Source organism: Barbus barbus, assembly GCF_936440315.1.
Source record: "Barbus barbus genome assembly, chromosome: 4".
Taxonomy (NCBI): Eukaryota; Metazoa; Chordata; class Actinopteri; order Cypriniformes; family Cyprinidae; genus Barbus; species Barbus barbus.
The window spans coordinates 23,452,998-23,468,924 of record NC_136732.1 but is presented as its reverse complement, the minus strand read 5'-3'; the positions used below and the strand labels follow the sequence as shown (position 1 = coordinate 23,468,924).

Genomic DNA, 15,927 nt, shown 5'->3' with positions numbered 1-15,927 from the left:
TTTTTTTTTTTTTTTTTTTTTAATAGTCCTTTACGATTGTTACTTCTCAGACTGTACGGCCATAATGATAATGTCACACTGTGGTATCTCATTTGTCATTAATGTCAGACTGTACGACAGTCAAGACACATTAAAAACGGTGCAAGAACACAAGCTGCATTACACTCCATGCTGAAATGTTTATCAAGTGTATCATGATAAATATATGAATGGCAGCAATAGTGGCGTATTTAAAGGGATAGCTCACCCTCATGTCATTCCAAACCCTTTAGACCTTCGTTCATCTTCAGAACACAAATTAAGATATTTTTGATGTATTCCGAGAGCTCTCTGACCCTCTCAAAGGATCCTTTCCTTACACGATCAAGGCTCAGAAACGAAGCAAGGAGATCGTTAAAATAATCCATGTGACATCAGTGGTTCAACCGTAATTTTACGAAGCTATGAGAATAGGCTACTTTTTGTGTGCAAAGAAAATAAAATAATAACTTTATTCAACAATTCGTCTCCTCAGCATCACCCACGCCATTTTGGAGAGTATCACATACATAAACAACGTATGCTGTTCCGTGTCAGCAGCACCGTACACGGATACATTGTTTGTTTAATGTTTTGATCTGAACTCAAGCAGTGTATCCGCGTATATACGTTGTTTATGTATGGGATACTCTCCAAAATGGCGCTATAGGGTGAATTTGAATAAATTAGTTATTTTTGTTTTCTTTGCACACAAAAAGTATTCTTGTAGCTTTGTAAAATTACGGTTGAACCACTGATGTCACATGGATTATTTTAACAATCTCCTTGCTACGTTTCTGAGCCTTGATCGTGTAAGGATCCTTGCTGTCTATGGGAGGGTCAGAGAGCTCTCGGAATGCATCAAAAATATCTTAATTTGTGTTCCGAAGATGATCGAAGATCTTACAGGTTTGGAACGACATGAGGGTGAGTAATTAATGACAGAATTTTCATTTTTGGGTGGACTATCCCTTTAAGAAGAATAGTGTAAGCAACACTACACACCCAAATGAAAACAGCAGCACAACTGGTGTTTATCATAGCAAAGGCAACATATCATATGAATTCTGTGAGTGGCGGATGGGAGCACAGGAGTTTATGCAGTTATAAGAAATCTCTAGCATCTTCTAATCATGGCTTGTCTTAAAAAATGAAGATAGTTTGACGTTCGTCGGAGGAGAAATCACACAACAGGACAGTGTGTCAAATCTTCTGACATTGCCAGAATTTCGCCGGAGGTAAAATTGGATCACAATAGCCATTAATCGGCTGTCAGTGAACATGTCAAACCAGCGATCAAAGACTACAGATTTTAGCCTAGGATTATAGGAATCTTTTAGAATTTTCAAAATTTGTCTCAGACGACCAAATCGTGGCCAAAATCGCACAGTGTGAGCTGGGCTTAACATGAGGGACGTTCTTCACATCAGTCTGTCTTAATAGAGATCCATGCTGGCAACACTTTCAATGGGTGTTCCTTACAGGCGCTGCAGAAGTATGGGAATGCTCTCGAAGTGATGATGTCTGTGAAGGTGAATAGAGGCGTTCTCTCTCGTGAGTCGTAGAAAGTCACCCTGGACCTGTTCATGTCCAATACGATCCTAACCACCTGCGGCTCCTTAATCATAGTGAGCGGGGACCATGGGGCAGTACAGGCTTTATACTCTCCGTTTCGTAGCCTAATTGTCCAGAATCCCTCTGCAGGGGTCAACACGTGTTTTCCCTTCCGGCTGATGGATGCGCTTGCAACTCCAATGACCCAGTAGGTGTTGTTTTTGACCTCCACGTCCCAGCTGTGTCGCCCAGAGCTGAAGCCCTCAAATCCCAGCACCTCTGCACCTATATTGAAGCGCTCAGGGTTTTCTGGGAGTTTAAAGGTCTGAGAGCAGCATTGTAATGTAGTCAGATCCTCTGACAGGAGGAAGCAGCTTGCCGCAGTGTTTGGATCAAGAATCACTGGATCTGCAGCAAATGAATAGTTTGAAAGGTAAAATGCTAATGTTTCTCCTTAATGGTCTCTTTAAAGCAACTGTGTGTAAGTTTTGTTTGTTTGTTTTTTTATCTTAAAATAATTTTATTGGTGCAGTGACTTCTAATAAGGTGAATGGTTTCTGTTTTTTACATACTCCCAGAACAGATGGGAAGCATGGACGTTTGGTGAGCGGATTCCAAGAAAAGGGCAGATTGCCTTACAGCACTTGAACAGTTATCCACTGTGATTTGCCTCAATGAATTCCACCCGCTTAACTGCAGGGGCTCCACAGTCGCAAAAATACACATAACTACATGCAGTTGCTTTAAGTGTGAATATCGTGAGGAAATCTCCAGGTCTGCGTTTCCAAAAAGCATTGTAAGCATAAGTACTTCGTAAACCCATTGAAATGGAGCTACGATCAGCTTAGACTTACGATGCTTTTGGGAAACGCAGCGCTGGTAATTTCAACCAAAATTATATTTTTACATAAAAGTAATATTCTTTCTTCAATTAATAAACTTAATTAAATTCAGTACATATTACTACCATGAAAACATACGTGTCTACTTTTGGTAACACATTTTTTTAGTGTCCTTATTGCATGTACTTACTTTATTAATAACAATAAATTATGCATAATTGCGCACAACCTTAAACCAAACCCTCATCCTAATCCTATAAGCATAAAGTGAATACATGTAATTCATTTTACTAAGTACTCAAATGTATAATTACGTTGTAACAAGGGCACCGTAATTAAAATGTAACCATACTTTTATGAATATAATTATTTTAGTATTTTTTTATTACAGTGATGTGAATGAGTTTTTTCACATTATATAGGCTACTGGCAATTGTTAATGTTTAGTCTTGGAAAAATACAAAATAATTTAGTGTTTTTTCCTTTTTGGTTAAATTTGATCCAGACATTTCTTGATAGTGGTTTAAAATGGGCAAATAAATAAATGTAAAAATGTGGAAATTACTTGGTAGTATGATACTGAATATACTCACTGTATTGAATGAATTCCATCATTCTTTCCCAGACTTTAAACTTTAATGAGCCTAGATGTTTGGCTACATCAAGCAGTGAACCTGTTATCATCTCTGGATCCTGGGGAATACGCCAGGTTCTGTCAATACAGCAAAGAACATAGTTATTCTGGGACTAGGTCACACAGCAAATTATACTAATTTAGATGGGGAAAAACAAGTAAAATTTATAACAGAAAGGATTTGTACCTCTTTATGATGTCTTTATAATTCTAGGTTAAATAAAAACAGAAGCAGATTACTAAAAGTGCAACGTGAATTGTAATTTGTGTTTTAAGTCATTGCTTTACGAATGGTCACCTTGAGAAATGGTATATCCTGAGACCTCATCTCCTGTTCAACAATTCTTATAGTGTTGCTAAGTGAAGTGATGTCATAGTCCAAATCTTCAATCTTATCATTCATCATCTGCCTTTTCTGATCCTTCTCCTGCTTTAGCATGGAAAGCCTGGATGCCTCCTCATCTCGCAGGAACTGATGCAGCGCCTCAAACTCCTCTTGTATCTGTCTCTCTGTGTTCTCTGCCTGACTCTGTAATGAGAACGTTATCATTTGCTTTCCTGAAATGGAAAAGTCATTCTCTTTCTATAATTGTTTGATTTCACAAAGCCAATTCAAAATGAAAATACCTTAATATGATCTATTGTTTGCTCACAAGTGAGTTTCGCTTTTCGGACGAGCTTCAGTTTTTCCTGAAGTGGTTTCAAAGCATTTTTGAGTTCCTCCTGAATACAAATGATAACACAAAAAAAGAGTTAGTAATTACTTGATGTGCCCGTAATGAAACACACCTGTTTAGTTATTCATTTAGATAGGCCCAAACTTTTGTTAAATATCTTTGGGACAAAAACAGTGGCAAAATATAAAGGCACCAGCATCCACAAAAAGAATGGACCCTTTTCACAGCCTTTGATTATTTATTTTTTATGTAATGTACATTTATAACATTATACTTTGTGTTACATTACCCTGGAATTAACTCACGAAAGACTAGTCGACGCTGCTGCAAGGGGATTCCTAATACTGCTACTGAACTGCTGTAAATTAAAGACATGGAAATGCAATAGTGCTTTATTTTTGCTTTTGGGAGAAATATGAGTGCAAAAATAATATTTGCTCTAACTCTAGACAAGTTCACCCTGCTATATTTTATTGCAGTTTTACAAACTTCGAAGTGTGAAAAGGGTTCATTAGAGAGAAAAAAGCATTAAATTAATAGTCCTGACCAAGGATGAATTATAGCCCGGACCAGTGGGATTAGAATCCACTAGGTAAAAGATTCTTTATTTAAATGTTCTTCACACTAGGAAAAAAAAAAGGTTCTATTAAGAACTGGTCACTGAGATGTTCTTTGTAATCACTGCAAAACCCCCACTTTGGAAACTTTACTTTTGAAAGTGTACAGTTGTTCAAACATAACTGTGGGAAATAATTCCATCCATTCATTTTCCAAACTGCTTGTCCAGCGTAAAGTGGTGGAAGGGTTGGAGTCTATCCCAATGTCTTGAGAACCACCTTGGATGGACTGCCAGTCCCTTCTAAGTACAAACCAAGCCAAACCTTCCTTAGCTTCCAAGATCAGGCCAATATTATGAAATGAAATAAATTCTGACATTTTGTTTTCTGACTCGATTGTTTCCCTTACCAACTCCCTGGTGTAAACAGAATATGGACTGATAAGAGGGGGCCTCGTAACCCTAATCCTTCCTTGGTCTTGACCTTAAAAGATTTTTAGATTCTTTTAAGGAGATTTGTTTTTAGATACTAGTGTAAACTTTCATCAACTGTAAACTAAGCGCATGGGCATCTGGTTTCAGCCCTACCAGGAGGCCTCAAACCTAGCATACCGCTATTAATAGTCTGATAATGAACCCAGCCAAGAATCCATAAATAACCATTTCTGAGGTCCTAAAGAGAAGGAACACTTGTCCAAATGTTATTCTCATAAAAAAACGTTTTTGGTTTTCTCCTTGTCCTTGAATTGAAAGTACAATTGTTGAAACTATAGATTAGAATCAACATTGTATCTAAACAATGTCAAACATTGATTCAAGCGACCATGAATCTGTATGTAGACATACCTTGCAGTCATATGAAGCTTCATTTAAGGGATATAACCTGTGACTTTTGTGGTTGGCAGATGATTTGCATTTGCCACAAGTGGGTTCCAGGTCCTCCAAACAAAAGAGCGTCAAGGTCTCACCATGCTCCTTGCACGCAAGAGGGTCATTTTTGCAGCGCTCCAGAAAGCCCTCACAGGTCTTTTCAAGCGTGGTGTTGACTATGAGCTCCCCTAAAGATGATAACTGATAGCAAAGGGGGCATTCGCAAGATCCTCCACCATTCCACAGGCTCTCCAGACAGAGTTTACAGAAGCGATGTCTGCAAAACAGCACAACTGGCTTTTGTAAGATATTTCCACAAATGGGGCATGACAGGTCTTCTGCAAGATGTGACTGCTTGGAGGCCATTGCTCCTTTGAGCCCTTCATTGCCCATTTAGGTCACAAGGGGATACTATGCCCTCCCTCTCACTTAAGATAACCCTTGGGAGAGCTGTTTTCTGATTGGCTGCAGTATTTACTCAGAGTATACAATATTTGAGCAAGGTCTAGGCTGACACATGATATCTTCTGATGAATGCCTAAACATCACATTATGCAACATCAAGCTCCTGGAAAGTGATTTGACCCCGGCGCTGACGTAAGAGGAAATATGTCAAGATTTTCTTTGGAGAAGATCATGTATGCCACCTCATAAGAATAATTAAATGGCAGGAAAAATAAACAGAAAACTGGCAAGAACAGTGGTGTGGAAAAAGTTTTTTTATTCAGTGTTTTACACTGAATATCATAAGAAAGCTTAATCCAAAACTCTTCCATGAATCTTCATAAACAACAACACAACAAGTTAAATCTTTCATGTATTCATTTGCAGTTACATACATTATAGTTACAATCTTTCATACATTATTTTCAGTTAATGCTGCTAATGGAGGTGTAACCAGTATCTGGTTGCACCCCCATTAGCAGCAATAACTGCAACCAAGTGTTTCCTGTAGTTATTTATATATGGAGGAATTTTGGCCCACTCCTGCTTGCAGAACTGCTTCAGCCCAGTGACATTTGTTGGCATTGACGCATGAACGGTGCGCTTTAGATTATTGGGGTTTCATTCTGGAATGTGACTAGACCATTTCAGAAGTTTAGCTTTCTTTAGGGATCATTGTTTTGGAGCATAACAGTCAGGCTTCAGCTTAAATTTAAAAACAGGAGGCTTTACATTCTTTATAATTCTTTCAATGATGTCAAGATGTCCTGGTACTGATACAGCTAAACATTTCCAAACCATCAAATTAGCACCACTGTTTTTGACCAGTTATTTTTATGAAATGCAGGCATAAGAGGCTTGAAGATATTTAGAAGTTTCTCTAGGGCTCTTGGTGACTCCCAGAGTAATTTTGCACCTTGCTCTGACAAATTTTGGCAAGACAGCTGCTCCTTGGAAGATAAGCTATTCTATTAAAGGGTTACTCCACCCCAAAATGAAAATTTTGTCATTAATCACTTACCCCCATGTCGTTCCAAACTCGTAAAAGCTTCATTCATCTTCAGAACACCATTTAAGATATTTTAGATGGAAACCGGGAGGCTTGTGACTGTCCCATTGACTGCCCAGTAAATAACAATGTCAAGGCACAGAAAAGTATTTAAAAAAACATTGTCAGAATAGTCCATCTGCCATCAGTGGTTCAACTGTAATGTTATAAAGCTACGAGAATACTTTTTGTATGCAAAGAAAAAAAATAACGACTTTATTTAACAATTTGTCTCCTCTGCGTCAGCGTAGCCATTTTGGAGAGTATCCGCTTGACGCAAACTGCGTACGTTGTTCTTCTACGTTTGTTTACGCTTTGATTTGAATGAAAACAGTGTATCCTTGTGGCGCGGCTAACACAGAACAGCGTATGCTGCTTGTGTCCAGCGGATACTCTCCAAAATGGCGCTACGCTGACACAGAGGACACAAATTGTTGAATAAAGTCGTTTTTTTTCTTTGTGTTCAAAAAGTATTCTCGTAGCTTTGTAAAGTTACAGTTGAACCACTGATGGCAGATGGACTGTTCTGACGATGTTTTCTGTGCCTTGACAGTGTTATTTACTGGGCAGTCAATGGGACAGTCACAAGCCTCCTGTTTTCATCCAAAATATCTTAAATTGTGTTCTGAAGACGAACCAAGCTTTTATGGGTTTGGAACGACATGGGGGTAAGTGATTAATGACAAAAATTTTCATTTTGGGGTGGAGTAACCCTTTAAATATGAACTAAGGTTAACTATTCCAAACTGTATTTTGGATAATATGACTGATTGTGGTTCAGTGGAGGCTTAGAGCCTTAGAAATAGCAAATTTGCAACATGGAAGCAAGCTATTTTCTGTGAATGTGCAAGTATATAACATATATATGTATACACATAATATATATATATATATATATATATATATATATATATATATATATATATATATATATATATATATGCCTATTTTATAACAAAGAATGCATAAACTGTGCTGAAGTAAACTGTAAATGTATTAGAGCTACAAGCCAGTGTGTTTATAATTACGAGAATACATTAAAATAATGTGATAAGTAATGCCAGTTTGTAATGTCAAGCAGCATAACAAACTGTTTTCGGATGGTTAAAACAAACAACTAGAAGCACATGACACCTGAAGCCTCGCACGTTCAAATTATAAATGGTCGTGCCTGTTCTTAAATTAAAAATAAGGTGAATATTGCATGAAATCTGACCACTTACAATGTTAATGTGTCCAAACTCAGAAATTCAGACAAGGGGCAAAGACTTTTTCACAGAACTGTGAAACTGAGAATTTAACAATAGAATATATATATATAAAGAAAGTCTTGTAAGACTGTAACAAAATTGCTGGTCGTTGTTGACATATACTAAGTGAAAAGGACTGGACCTACATTTATTTTGCCAAGTAAAACATAAGTTAGATTACCCAAGAAAGTGATACAATATACAAGAATAGATTTACTGATTATTTTCATGCATTGATAAGCTTGTGCAATCTGATGCAGCCTTTATTAGATCGTTATCATTGAGCTGTTCTGTATTTAATACCTTTTGTCTTTGCTCCCTGAACTCTCTGAGATTGGATCCAGAGGCCTCTTTTCTGCAGAAGGGACATTGCGTCTCCCAAAACTGCTGAGAGCAAATTTCACAGAAGCTGCACCCGCAAGAAACACAGCAGAGGGCCACTGGAACACTGAACACTTCCCCACACACCGAACAAGAAGAGTCTTCCTCTAAGAGCAGCGAATCATCCTCCATTTTCTCTGATGATATGAGCTGAACAGATATACTGCGTCTTCGGTCCTAAGTGTTATAGATAAAAATATCACTGCTCCCTATGTGCCTTTTCATATTCCAGACGTGTGACCTTTAGACTTGATGTCTGGACATAAATGCTCACAGACAGCTCTATATTGAAATCTGATGTGAAGACAGCATTTGTTCCTATTAATCATTTCCATTAGCTGGATAATGATGTGCTTTGGGACCAGTGGCGGAGCTAGACTTTTAAAACAGGGGTGGCAAAGGGGTGGCAAGGTATTATTTTGGGGGGTCAATATACAAAGTGTTCAATTACACTAAAAATTAATTATTTTCCACAAAATGTATACAGATTAATTAAAGTTGTTTATTTTCCAAAATTTCTTTCTTCTGCTGAACAGAAAGGAAGATATTTAGAAGAATGTCAGTAATCAGACAGTTTTAGATACCATTGACTATGGAAGTCAATGGTATCTAAAACTGTCTGATTACTGACATTCTTCTAAATATCTTCCTTTCTGTTCAGCAGAAGAAAGAAATTCATACAGGTTTGAAACAACATGAGGCTGAGTATATGATGACAGAATTTTCATTTTTTGGTAGAGTATCCCTTTAATGTTTTTTGTACATGGCTACTCTACCTACCACTTGGTCCTTTTGGTGCACATGTGATGCTTGAGCTGGGTATGGGGAGTTCAGTGCATTGTTCTTCTTTTTCTATTAGGTCTGGCTCACTGTCTTCCTCATCACTGGTAGAAATAACCGTCTCACTCTGGTCTTCTTCTGAATTTGAATTCATTATAAAATTATCATTGGATATTATACCATAATACTTTGCACAAAAATCATCACACAATCTGAATTTAAGACACAATTTACTGCCTCTGCTCACTGCTCTGACCTGCTGGTGATACACTGGGTTCTTGTGTGTCATCATCTTTCTATTCTTGACTTCCCTGTCCACCACCTACATATGGTTCACTACAACAGCTGACACTGGGATCTGTTTGGCCCTGATCTGCACCTGACTTTTGCTTCTTTAGAAAGAAGTTGGTGATATCGCTTTTTCTCTTCATTCTGCTGTCCCTATTCAAAGGAAAGCTTGGTTACACACCTCATGAAGAAACCAAAATTTGGAACAATTTGCTTGTTATTATTTACCATGAGTACACCATTACTACAAATACTAAAGTAATACATTACGACAAAATGTGAGTATATTGAGGTCTAGCCTATTTGACAACACAAGGAAAATTGCTTAAAGACGTCTAGACATGTTATGTTAAGTGCTAATAAATTGTATGTCTACACAAAGTTACTTCAGTACATCTCTACAGTCACATCTATTCAGGGATGCAAACACATGTATGGTCAAAAAAAGAGAGAGGTTATTGAAGCCCTCGCCCCGCGGCAAATATCCAGATACTTACATAATTGTGATGAATTTAATCCTTTGTAAGTTATCATTTTGCATTGTAAGATTACAGTTAACACCTTTAAATATTACATAAATGTATTATGTATTTTTATTAAACTTAGTGAGTATATAAATGAGCAGCAAAAAGTAATTCGAAAAAGTAAGCGATTGAGGGAGGGAGTGAGAGTGCGTTCGCGAGCGAGTGTGTGTGACTGTGTGTGTGTGCGCGCGAGAGTGAGTGAGTGTGTGTGTGTGTGTCTGTGTGTGTGTGTGAGAGAGAGAGAGTGCGTGTATGTGAGAGAGTGTATGTGCGAGTGTGTGTGTGTAGGCTATATGAGTGAGCTTGTGTATGTGCGAGTGAATGAGTGTGTGAGACAGCTCGCGATGACTGGTCGGAAAACAACGTGTAGTCTGACATGTTTCTTGTCCACGACGTGACAAAATTTTTAGGAGTCAAAATCGTGTAATCTGACACAGTGACAATCGTAACAGACAAAAAAAATCGATTCGAATCGTAAATCGAGTTTTTTATTTAAAAAATCGCAGATCTTCCTCGGTCCCGTGTGTGCTGCCGCGATGTTTTGGAGCCGTTTGGAGCACGAAAGAGCTGCGTGTCAGCTTAACCAATGAAAAGTGTAGCAGCAACAGCACGCTGCACGCTTGTGCGTGCTGTGTAAGGATGCATTCACGTCCGCTGGGAGATTTGAGAAATGTTCGTAAAAATCAAACAGTGTAATGTTTTCAGCGGGGTGGCAACAGGGGTGGCAAGGACTTCGTCTGGGGTGGCAATTGCCACCCCAACTAGCCCTCTGGCTCCGCCACTGTTTGGGACTTGCCATAGACGCTAGCATCTTGATGTACAATAAATACAATTTTCATGCTGTATCATGAGATGATTAATCTATGTACAGTACATTCTGAAAATCATGTGGAATGCAGTGAATTTCCATCACACCTCAGTGTCTCTTCAGAGGATATGCTCTGATTTTTTGGCTCCCTAATTTGAGGCAGTGCCCACAGTCCCCAGTGCGGAAGACAGACAGCTTGTCATGCTTCTCATATATTCTTTACTGTGAAAAGAGCCTTTAGAGCTTTGTGTGCCTCCCAGACCTGTGAAACACTACGGCACGTCCACATGGGAGGCGCTAGGACTTTGAAAAACCTCTCTGCAGAGTGCAGGGACTCATCATCTAGGAAAGGTGTTCCAGCCTCCATTTCTTTAAGGTCTGAACACCTTAATGTGTCTCTATATAGGGGAGTCCGATGATGGTTGTTGTAACGCTTTTTGTTTGAACATCAGTAACTCAGTGGCTGTTTGTACTAAACGTCTCAAATTTTGAGACATGGTAGCCACATTTGTCTACAACAATTAAATAAACTCACTTGGATGTGTATACGGCATATTAATCGCAGATTATGTGAGTTAATCTCAAATACAAAGATTCTGTTGTTACAATCGACCCCACTACTGGAGTGTGTTGTAACACTGCTAGGGATAGATGTAAGGTAAATTGCTGAAATAATATCCACACTATCCAATTTTTACATAACCCTGAAAAACAAAGAAACGTGAACCATTAAAAAAACAAAAAAAAAAACATTTAAATGTAGCACAAAAATGTTGCATGTATTGTGTGAGTGTGAGTGTGTGTAAGTGTACTGTGTTCCTGTCACAAGGGTTAAATCACTAGCAATGTTTCCATGATCCACCTATTTTGATGTGAATTTCGAAGTAAAGAATTAAAATGCTGGATGGAAACATCAAGATGTGCATAAATTCTTATAAAGTGCGCAACACTTTTTTTGGTCATAAAATCTACAAAATTGCTCACAGTCGCATGCAATTTCTCCTGTGACCTTAAAAAGAGTGTATGATATTGATGACGTTCACAGCTCTTTTCTGACCTGTCAAACTTGCAGTGTTACATCTAATCCCATGTTAAAACACTCCCCGGTCTCCCCTATACTGTGAAACAACCCTGTCTCATCCCAAGTCGTCACATATTGACGCTTGGTTTTTGCGTCGCTTTTTGACGCTCAAGGTACCCCTTTAGCGTCACTTTTCAACGTGAAGGGAAGCGTAACTTTTCGGCGTCGATATGCTAACGCGCTATTGTGAATTTTATCGTCATAATAAGGTTGCCATTATTGCATATATGTAGGGGTGTGATTTTTGAATGTAAACAGTCAAAATAGTGACTTACCCAACCCCTGCCCCTAAACCCACCATCTGTGAAGAAAACGCAAGATATAGGAGGCAGATGCAAGTACTGGCATAATTTATTTAAAAATGATTAATATACGCTAAGTGTTTCCTATTTAAAAAAATTACCTTCCCTTCACGTCGAAAAGTGACGCTAAAGGGGTACCTTGAGCGTCAAAAAGCGACGCAAAAACCAAGCGTCAATATGTCACGAGTTGGGATGAGACTGTGTTATGTGAAATGTTCTTGGAAAACATGCTTTTTATTTGTCGGTTCACTTCTGTGTAGCATATCAGAGACCGAATCAGACCAATTTAAGATTCGATTAGAACATCGAAACATGAGGAGCCGAAATTCCAAAGAGGCCCCAAGGCAACAGGACGTCGTAAATCAGATCCCTAGCTCCCACTAGTCTGAAGCAAGCAAGTCCAACTAGCAGCTTTGTGCAGCACACAGCATTAAGACAAAAGAATACTTATTGATAAGTCCAACTCAGGAAGGAGTTTGTCAAATTTGGGGGCAAGTAATCAAGATTAATGGTCAAAGAGATGCACCGCGTGACCAGCACATGTAGATCTGTGATAGAAATCACGAGCTATAGACTTTCTTGGATTGGTTTCAACCAACCACAAGACAAAGACTGAGACTGAAATTCCTTAGGAGACCTTTTAACCTCTCTGGTCTTCGCAGAACATGTCTTTTTGTTCTACACAGAACTATACACAGAGACTGTCTTTTCCATATGCACCTAAAATCAACCTAAAAGGACTTATGAGCAACTAATAATTTCTATGCATAAATCCATATCATGTATGTAACCCACACAAATGACGATCATGTTTTAATCACATTTTGTGTATGTCTTTTTAATAACTACTGAATAGCTTAAAGGTTAATATTCATGTTTGGTATATATGAGTTTGGAAATTCATGCTTTAAATGTTTCTTCCAATCAATTCTTTGACAAATGTGTCATAGTCTTGTTATAGAAATCATGTCCAAAATTATACTTTACAAGAGCGGGAAAATTCGGACCATGTGACTGATACAGGATTTATGATGGGGAAGAAACAGAGCAACAGCCCTTGCGAGGGTTAATTAAGTGATTGATGGTTGTTCAGGTCTATGCAATAGCACATATTGCTGTAAACTTGGGATATCACATTTTCATTCTCTTAAACTCATCCTTTCCTCACTTTCTCTTTTTCTGCAACGTGTGAATGCTTGTGTTCATGTGTTAGATTAGTTTACATGTCTTTGATTTATCAAATAAAGCCTTATTTATATTGAAAAGAGAAGTATCTTGTGTTTTGTGCTTACAAGTTAATGTCTTAAACTGCCGATCTTTGTTACTGTGCTATTTAATAGTGTTTTCACTATATTTTGGATTTACGGCTCGTTCAGTGAATCGCTGCCTTGAAACAGTGAGTCTGTTCAAATTCCCTATAAAATCATAAATGATTCCCTTTGAGCTAAATTGACCTGTTTCTCTTAAATTACATATTACCTTTACATCTGTTAACTAAATGAAATCAATATTTGTTGTGACCATCCTTTGCCTTAAAACTGTTTTTTTTTCCCCTTAAGTAGGCTACACTTGCAACAGTTTTGAGGCAGGTTGTTCCAAACATCTTGGAGAAGTTACCACTGTTCTTTTATGCATTTAAGGTGCTTTTGTAACAATAAATAAACGAATAATTAAATCAAGGTGCTTATGAAAAAAAATATTATATATATATATATTCAGGACAGTTCTTTCTGGTCCTCCAATCTGATTGGCTGATAAAAGTGCGATATTCTAGCGATATCGGAACTCCAGCTGTTTGTTTCACTCCGCTTGCTATTCCTCACAGTGAGTGTCATCATGGCGGACACCAAAATCCACAATAATTGTATAAATAATACTATTTTTGTCACAGTATGTAGTTTTAAGAGTTTTTTTAGGCGAGAATGTACTTGTTTAGACTTCAAATATGTGGTTTGTTCATAAAAGATTGGTTTGGTGCGTTTGGTCTCATTCTGTCTTGCGTATCTTTGTCAGGGTCTGCGCTTGCTTGGCCATTTGTTGTGGAAAAATAAGGAAAGTGTGTCCAGCTAAATTCAATTAGTATTTTGTTAGATGGGTATAAAAAAGCTTTGTTTTGTGAAGTCCTCCTCGTGTGATGACTGAAGTGTAAAGACCATCGACATACCGTGAGACTCCACCGGGCAGGGACACCGGCAAAGGATATAAGTATCACTTTTTATTTCTCCTCTTTTCTACTACTTGTTTCACTTCGGTTTCAGTTTTTATAACCATTTCTTACTGTTTAAGTATTTGTTTTTAGCATGTGTGTTTGGCAGTGTTATATCTTAGGATTACTGATAAACTATACTGTCGTGATTTGTATTTGTTATCTATTTTAATTTTAGTTAAATAATGTCTGAATTTATTGTCTGTATAGGTCTTTTATTAAGTTTTAGTTTTATTTAATTTGAGTTACAGTGCCCTCCATAAGTATTGGAACAGTAAAGACAAAATTGCTCTGTTGGCTGTGGAGTCAAGACATTTGCAAATATGATTAAAAGATGAATATGTCACATTTTATTATTAGACGTTTCAACACATATATGTTTTACCAGCTAAGAAGTTCAGCACTTTTAGAGTTTCATCCCTCTCTCTGGTGTGATCATAAGTATTGGAACCGTTGCCTCACAGGTCTTTCTAAGTGATCAGCTGTGTCCTGCTGCATTAATTCTTCAGATATTAAAAGCAGGGAATGTGTCGTATCAGTTATATCCATTACTTCTGTATTCTGAATCTTGCATTCGATGATGACACACACAAACCAGGATGAAGATGAGGGAGCTGACTTTGAGAGAAAAGCAAGCAATTTGGATGCTAAAAGAAAAGAGGAAGTCAATTAGAGCTCTAGCAAAAATAAAGGGCATGGAGAAATCAAGAGTTTGGAAACCACCAGCAACCAACAACGACCTGATCAGCTGAGAAAACAACAGTAGTTGATGACAGACAAATCATAAAAGCTGTGAAAATGAACCCTAAAAGATATGTCTGTAAAATCGCCAACAACTTCCAGAAAGCTGGGGTGATGCTCTGACAATCTACTGTCCTCAGTTCAGTGCCTTACGCAAGGGCACCTCAGTCGTGAGTATTGAAGGTGGAAGAGAGTGCTGTTCATTCACTCCCCCCCACCTACAATCCTTGCTGGTACTGAAATTGAACAGCCCTGATAGAGAACAGAGTAGTCAAAGTCTCTTATCAGCACACAACCGGTACAAAGATAGAGGTGAACTTCAGATGCTGAGTTAATTCTGCTGAGTTAAATAAGAGATCTGAAGTGAGCAGTGCTGGGAGGCTCCAGGAACAAAGGTTTGAAATCCATTGCTATTATACTGTCACCCTGTGGTCATATTGCTGAGTCCCTAAAATTAGGCCTATGTAGCCTACTAGTTAATTCTAGCCAAACATATATTTAGCTTTCGATTTTTTATTTATTTTAATTTTTTTCATTCAACAATCAAATGTGTGAAGACTAAGCTGTTAAAAACCAAATCTGGTTACGCTCTCCTGCCATATTTGCATTTTTATTAGCCTAACTGGTAAAATTAGATTCCCCCCCAATCCCCCCCCCCCCCCTTGGTTAATATTTTAATTTTTTCTGACAGCACTGTTCATTTCTTTATTTGCATTGCAATTTTTTTTTTTCACAAGAACATTTCTCAAATCTTTTCCTGAAAATCTCTTAAAATAATAAATAATAGTAAGAATAACGAACTTTTTAAGGACTGTGTAAAAGTTTTTGTAATAGGCTAAATAATATATGGAGGGGGGGACTTTTTATTAACGTTTGTTTATCTAACATTCGACTAAATCCAGGAAATAATATATCGTCCTGTT

General features: G+C 37.8%; 2 protein-coding genes across 2 annotated transcripts in view; one reads left to right on the top strand and one right to left on the bottom strand.

Annotated features, from left to right (window-relative positions):
• LOC306869079 (uncharacterized protein) overlaps positions 1–15,927 on the top strand; it is a 409,393-nt gene that overhangs the window by 243,735 nt on the left and 149,731 nt on the right. The gene's annotated exons all lie outside the window — the stretch shown is intronic.
• Positions 1,340–5,559, bottom strand: LOC306862439 (zinc-binding protein A33-like). Its single transcript, XM_079405246.1, has 6 exons — positions 5,128–5,559; positions 3,676–3,771; positions 3,347–3,577; positions 3,236–3,258; positions 3,008–3,126; positions 1,340–1,980 (listed from the first exon to the last, which is right to left on the bottom strand). Exons 1-6 carry the CDS (start codon positions 5,542–5,544, stop codon positions 1,445–1,447), a joined length of 1,422 nt encoding a protein of 473 aa, XP_079261372.1. The 5' UTR covers positions 5,545–5,559; the 3' UTR covers positions 1,340–1,444.